The sequence below is a fragment of the Camelina sativa genome, chromosome 16 (genome assembly GCF_000633955.1).
Source record: "Camelina sativa cultivar DH55 chromosome 16, Cs, whole genome shotgun sequence".
Classification (NCBI taxonomy): Eukaryota; Viridiplantae; Streptophyta; class Magnoliopsida; order Brassicales; family Brassicaceae; genus Camelina; species Camelina sativa.
The window spans coordinates 26606969-26613906 of record NC_025700.1 but is presented as its reverse complement, the minus strand read 5'-3'; the positions used below and the strand labels follow the sequence as shown (position 1 = coordinate 26613906).

The 6938-nt window shown below is 36.8% G+C and overlaps 4 protein-coding genes across 5 annotated transcripts in view; 3 read left to right on the top strand and 1 right to left on the bottom strand.

The window, feature by feature from the left end:
* On the bottom strand, window positions 3-494 carry LOC104754081 (protein SUPPRESSOR OF K(+) TRANSPORT GROWTH DEFECT 1-like; the record flags this gene model as incomplete). Its single annotated transcript, XM_010476239.2, has 1 exon — window positions 3-494. A coding segment is annotated over exon 1 (291 nt), but the record flags the coding sequence as incomplete, so codon positions are not given.
* LOC104752656 lies at window positions 1583-3774 on the top strand. Its single transcript, XM_010474849.2, has 5 exons — window positions 1583-1895; window positions 2014-2120; window positions 2225-2702; window positions 2791-2909; window positions 3389-3774. The coding sequence occupies exons 1-5, from the start codon at window positions 1674-1676 to the stop codon at window positions 3588-3590; spliced, it is 1128 nt and encodes a 375-aa protein (XP_010473151.1). The 5' UTR covers window positions 1583-1673; the 3' UTR covers window positions 3591-3774.
* LOC104752659 (zinc finger A20 and AN1 domain-containing stress-associated protein 3-like) overlaps window positions 5293-6938 on the top strand; it is a gene marked incomplete in the record, with an annotated part of 2858 nt that continues 1212 nt past the window's right edge. The window contains 1 exon segment of the mRNA XM_019237619.1: window positions 5293-5387.
* On the top strand, window positions 5340-6931 carry LOC104752657 (NAD-dependent protein deacetylase SRT1-like). Of its 2 annotated transcripts, none has more exons than XM_010474850.2 (4): window positions 5340-5605; window positions 6415-6507; window positions 6644-6742; window positions 6818-6931. In XM_010474850.2, the coding sequence occupies exons 1-4, from the start codon at window positions 5534-5536 to the stop codon at window positions 6875-6877; spliced, it is 324 nt and encodes a 107-aa protein (XP_010473152.1). In that variant the 5' UTR covers window positions 5340-5533; the 3' UTR covers window positions 6878-6931. The 2 variants fall into 2 exon arrangements, with proteins under 2 accessions (XP_010473152.1, XP_010473153.1); XM_010474851.2 differs by lacking the exon at window positions 5340-5605 and adding an exon at window positions 5678-6301.

Here is a 6938-nt window from a genome sequence, read left to right as displayed (position 1 = left end):
TCCTTCGGCTTAGTCTTCGGCCTCGTCGCAACCGCCGCGTCGCCGTTAGATCCCGGACCCGATCCACCTTCATCGAGAACAGCACGGATCTCCTCTGCACGGCGGAGATACTCGGTGAATTTCTGGGTAATAGCTTCTCTGATCTTAGGGTTCTTCTCATACTTGAGATGAGTTTTGAAGTACTCAAGCGCGTTCATGTATAAAGGGAACGCCTTGTTGTAATTCCCGGCATTGTCTTCGTGAACCGCTTGCTTCACGTACTCGATCGCTTGTTCCTTGAAATTGCTGTACATAACTTAGGGTTTTACCAGGAAACTCGATTTCGAAAATTGTGTACCTCCTGATTAATTGAATCGGTGATGATGATCAAGGATAGAGAAGGAGCCTTGAAATCGTAATTAGAAGATTCCGAATTTGGAGAATGAGAGAAGAAGAAGGAATGGATTATGCAAATCGATGAAGAAAAGCCAGATTTGTTGACGACGAAGACGAAAAGGTCTTGAAAACAGCGGAGCGTAGGTTTGTAGAAGAATGAAACGTTGAAGCGTTTTTGGAAGTTGTGAAGATTTGGCTCAGCGTTTTGATGAATCATAAGGAAAACGCTTGCCGTTTTTTTATTATATGCTTATTATTTTTGTCCAACATGATTTGTATTAAAAAGCGAAAAAAGTAAAAATAATCTTGTCATGAACGACTGAACGCATACATAAACAAATTATACTATCATATGTGTACATTTGTTATTGACTTGTTTCTATCAACAGTAAGAACAAAAGGTAATTTTTTTTAAACTAATTTATTCTCTTTAATTGTCCCAAAAGTCTGATTATTTAATTTATCAGAACTCACAAATAAAATTAATCAAATTAGGTTAGAATCTCGGCAGTTTTTGGTGTTTTAATTTCTAACATTTAAAAAGTTATAGATTCATGGTCAATTACATATTATTCCTTTAAGATAAGCAAAAGGATTAATGACTTTATTGTAGAGTTTATACGAAATGGATAATGAGATGCACAATATTTAAAGCTTAGTTATAAATTATTTGCTACAATATATAGCTAACCTCAAATGTAGATTTCCAATTGAAAAATAAACACCATCTCTTCTTTGGAAGTCAGTTTGTTCGCAAATACATTATTGGTTCTATTTTTAGTTTTTAGTCAATTAAATATATGCATTTACATATTTATTGTCATTCGAGTGTGATTAATTTTATTTTTTTGAAGAGAAATCAATTTTTAACATTAAATAAAATGTATTGAGTTGGTATCTTGAGAAAAATAATCTTGCGAAAAAAATAACAAAATCTATTACAATCTTAAATTTCCTATTTTCTAGGGAAGCTTCATTTATCATAATTTCTTTTTTTAAATCATTAACTAAAATGGCTGATAAATTGATTTTTGAGAACTGTCGACAAAAAAAAAATATGATTTTTTTGATAATCTGCGTCAAGTCAATGGCTTATCTTTGATTTGTAGTACATGCGGTTCTGCGCCTAAACCAAACTAAACCAAACGCCTCAACTGCCAAATCGGTAGACGCAACGCACGAGCATAGGGCCTACGTGGCAGCATTTAGGGGACTTGGGTCAACTCTCTCTTCCGCCTCGACTCCTCTCTCTATCGATAGTGTGTAGTTTTGAGCTGGACCTGAGAACGAACAAGAAAATGGGGAAACGAGAGAAAAAACCCAATCGACGTCGCCACAAAGGTGAATTTTCTAATACCAATTCGGAAGAAGATTTCTACGATCAACACCCGCCGGTTGCTGCCTCCGTCGACGACGAAGAAGATGAAGAAGAGGAAAACTCTGAGGAAGAAGATAAGGAAGAAGGAAACGAATCATCTGATTTGCCTTCAAAGTTTCTTCTTTACCAACAATCCGTACAGGTAAATTTTGCAACACTCTGTACTTTGCCCTTTTAGGTTCCATTGAGTGGTTCGTTCTTACAGAGAAAAAGAAGTACTAAGCTTTTTAAGACATTGTGTTCTGTGTGTTTTGGTGCAGTCACCAAAAGGAGACGTAAGCTACTTGCAGAAGTTCTTTCTAATGTATATTGGTGGAAGGCAGCCACTCCATTTCCAAGAAGATTTCTGTGGCACTGCTCTTTTAAGGTAAATCCAATTGTGTCACTGAGTTTTAAAGTATCTATCTTTGAATCCTATACTTGGCAAAAAAGAAATGTTTAGTTGCTTAATGATTTGATTGCTTGATTTAGTGCGGAGTGGCTGAAGACTGACACAAGACGGACTGCTATAGGGCTAGATTTTGACCTTGAGGCGTTAGAATGGTGCATGGATAACAACATTAGTAAACTTGGTGCTGATGTGTATTCAAGGATGTCGCTTTTACATGGGAATGTTTTGAGCCCTCTTGAGGCTAAGCAAGTGAAATCTAAATCTCATGAGCTGATACAAAATATTAGTTTGGATGATGGTGATAATGAAGATTTGGTTGATCCTAGTGTTGTTGATTCCTTAGAGAAAGATGAACCTGATTCGTTGCCGAAGAGGGATATCGTGTGTGCTTTCAACTTCAGTTGCTGTTGTCTCCACAAACGCTCGGAGTTGGTTACTTACTTCAAGAATGCACGTGAAGCTTTGTCTAAGAAAGGTGGTATTTTCGTGATGGATTTGTATGGAGGTGCTTCTGCTGAGGGACAGTTGAAACTTCAACGGAAGTTCCCAAATTTCACGGTAATTTTTCATTCTTATACTTCATTTTGTGCAAAAGAGTGTCAGAGCCATATGATTGTACTAACGATTTATCAATATGATTTGGCAGTACACATGGGAGCAAGCTGAGTTTGACATTTTAAGTCGCAAGACAAGGATCAGTCTGCACTATCACCTTCAAAAGCAGAACAGGAAGATTCGCCATGCTTTTTCATATAGCTGGAGACTGTAAGTGGCTTGTAATCTGCTTCTGTATCCATTCTTTTCCCAAAAGTGGGACAATCATTACCAACAATTTCTCACTAGCCTTACGAAAATCTCACTGTAACAAAAAAAGAGGCCTATTTATATACTTAGGGGTATTGCCTAGCATTTTAGATAACTTGATAAGCGTAGGATGATGTTTCATCTGTCAATAGATGTTCCTGCATCCCCTGGTTTTTGTCGGTTGGGTGAGGTAGATGTTCTGTAGTGCAGTCACTATGGATCAGAACTCACACAAGCATGTGCTCCAATGTAGCTGATATCTAAATTCTCATGTTAGTGAGTTTATTATTGCGTTGGTGGATTAAGTAGCAGCGATATCTAATGTTATATTCATGGCAAGACTTTCTTATCGTCCATGAAATTAGTTGTACTTGTATTACTGAACTTTTGGATGCATGATTGACATCAAGTTCCTGGGTCTTCTGTTCATGTGTGTGTAGGTGGTCATTGCCGGAGATAAAGGACTGTATGGAGGAAGCCGGGTTTAGAGCAGTCCATTTTTGGCTTAGAGAAATGCCAGACGCTTCTGAAATGCGTAGAACAGATGGGTTTGGTGCAGGCCGTGATATCAAGTATGAGCAAGTCAAGAACTTTCAACAGTGTGATGCTTGGAATGCTTACATTGTTGCTGTCAACCTCTAGTTTTGTATACCAATCCGGTATGGTTGAGTCTTTCAATGTTTTGAACCATGCCCTAAAGGGTCAGTTATTTATCTAAGCTATAATTAAAACCTTAGGATCCTCTGTCGATTTTACATCTGGCCTTTATTTCTGACATTGAGAAGTTAAGACAAAAATCTCCGATCCCTAGATTTTTTACATGTGATCGTTGTTGAAGCAGTCAGAATAATGCTCTACGGTTCCCCTGATTCCATGATTTTAAACCTTCACTACCTAGTGTTCTCTATATTATCTTTAGGTAGTGTTCTCGAACACGATTGGATAAGTCATGAGCTCTCGATAACACTCTAGCAAAGACATTCAAGTATCATATCATATACAGATACATATATTAATACAAACCTCAAGACTGGTAAGGCTTAGTTTATGATTGAGATAGCCGTTGAAGGTGAAGATCCGAGGTTAAACAGCAAGACAGTCCGAATGATATGCTAACTTGCCAGAAATCCAGAATGATATACATATTAAATATGCTAACTTGCCAGAAATCCGAATGAGTGATGAGTCAAGGTCAGATAGACACCACGCGACACTTGTGGAGGATAAACAGCAAGACATTCACATACAAAATTGTGAAAATAACCCTAATACAAGAGTCAAAGAGAAGCAGGTCTTAAAAGAAATTTTATTCAAAATCGAAGGTGGTGTCTGGAACAAATCATATGGCTTTGAATAGTTAACTGTTGCTTTGAACAAAGGTAAACAACTTATTTACAACAAAAAAAAGGATCAAGGAAAAATGAAAAATGATCATACCAATTAATGAGACTATAGGTAAGGCATATAACCTTGGGATTTGATGATTTGTGCAATCTAGTTTGATCAAGACTAAATCAATTCTCCTAAGGTGATCCTGGTGTGACCAAATCGGAAAGGTAAGCCATTGGAGATTAATTTATGATATTTATAATAAAAAAAGAGCCGTTGACCTTTAACTCTGTGTGAGAAAAGAGGAGGCTTAATCGTTGACTTGATTGGTTCATGGTTATCATACGATGAGCAGGTTGATCTTGACTGTTGGACCGGTTAGCAAAATAATGTAAATTTAAGAGCCGGTTATCTCTAACCCATGACTATTGTGTTGTGTAGGTTGGTCTAGCTTGATTGTGGACCGAAGTGACATCAACCAAATGCTCTAAACATGACCAAAAGATTACTTTTAGATTGCTTCCAAGGAAAGAAATTTGGAATTTTGATTGGGTTGATTGATCAAATGAACAATGCATTAAGTCCAATTTTTTTCCCTAAAATTCCAAAATTAATCACATTCATCGTATTAGAAGGCGTCATTAACAATGCATTGAATCCAATTCATATCTCTATTAGGTTTATTATCCCCTTATAAAAGAAAACCCCTTTGATCGGGGGGACTCAGTCCTTCACAACAAGCAAACTGAACTATCTTGGTGTAGATTCCAAAATGACATTTTAAATTTCGTGCAAGTTGTAACATAAAATTTATATACAGTACAAAGAATATTGTAGGAGGTTCTGGAATCTTCATCGCCACGAAGCCCCAAAAGCCAATTTTCACTATTTTGATTTTCCACAAATTTTTCCTATTTTTCATTTACAAAAAAAAAAAAATTAATAATAATAATCGATTGCTTCGTCGTTAGTTTTTTCCCAACTCCGCTCCTCATTTTCATCTCTTTTTTGTTTGTTTATATTCATTTCTGCTTTTAAAAATACATTACACAAAGAGAGAGAGAGAGAGTCTCCATCGGATCCGTCTTCTTCTCCTCTAAACCGATCTAAGACCATGTGCATCGGTGTTGTTTTAACCCGTCCCCCGTTTTTTTTCGATTTAAAATAAATAAAAAAAAGCCCAATTCAGAAGAAACGTATTTTCATTTGGGACGTTTTTTCTCCGTTCACTTGGACGCGTGCTACCTTTTGATTGGATGAAGATTCAGACGATGGGTTCCATCGAAGAAGAGCAAAGACCTCTAATCGAAGAAGGTTTAATTTCACAGGTTTGTTCAATTTCTGATCAATTAGGCCGAGTTCTTCGACCCTTCTCACGTTCTACAATGCAAGGTTGTTCTTCTTGGGTTTCTTTATTTTGTTTCCTCTCTGGGTTTTTGTGGGTTTACTCGATTTTTTCTCCGTAATCTTATGTAATTTCAGGTTTCGTTGATTCTTGTCTCTGGATTGATCGCTTAGCAGTTTAGATTTCTTACAGTTGATCCTTCGTGTGTTCTGTCCTAGTGTTTGATTTTTGGATCGCATGTTCATATTAAGCCCTTTAACGCTTTATCATCTTGTCTTTTTGATGGGTTGTGATGGTTGTTGAAGAGTTGGAAGTATTACTTAATGATTCGTATATTTTAGGTTTTACCGTACTTGTTTTTGGACTTGCATTGTGTTGTGTTAATTGGAAGAATTGGAATTGGGTTATATCAAGCAACTTAAGATGAGCTAGGTGTCTTTATTCCTTGTGGGTCTCCTAAAAAAACAATGTCAATGGTTCTTATTTACTGATTATGCAAAAAGCCTTTGTCTGATTTTGTGTGTAGAATTTGACTCTTTGTTTATCATTGTTTTAATCTAACAAGCCAAATGTTTGGCAAATGACGTCTGTATAAAGGGATTTGGTTGCTAGATTCTTGGCGTATTTATTGTCTATTTCACCATTGTGCTAACTTTGGTTTTGGGAAATGATTCAAAAGGTTTTGGATCTGTGTCCTGTTTTCATATTCTTCTTGATGCTTTTGCATATTTTGGCTTTTGTTTCCTGTTCTTATGTAAGTATCTTCAAGAAGGATGGTTTTATGTTTTGCAGAGTAAGCATCTAGTAGTCTTCACAGGTGCTGGCATTTCAACTTCTTGTGGTATTCCTGATTTCCGAGGCCCTAAAGGAATTTGGACTTTACAGGTCTGAGCCAAGGCTTTTTACTCATCATTGATTGACTTGATGGCATTTCCTTGGACTGTCTGGTTATATACCTAACATTTCATAAAGCATAATATCCTGCAAGTTAACATATGTGAGCCGTGTTTATTGTTTTCAGAAAGCATCTTTGCCATTTCATCGTGCAATGCCTAGCATGACTCATATGGCTTTGGTTGAGTTAGAAAGAGCTGGCATTTTAAAATTTGTCATCAGTCAGGTAATCCTCTTTCTCCCTACATAATTATATTGTAGAATGAACCTTGACTCGTTTCTTTGCTTCTCCTACTTGCAGGGACTGCAGTTCAAATGGCTCTTTTCTCTGTTCTTGCCGTCAGTTATTCAGGTAACTTAACTAAGCAATGGTCAAGTGTGATTTAGCTTTGTATGGCTAGCTTTCTCTTGTGTCTCATTGT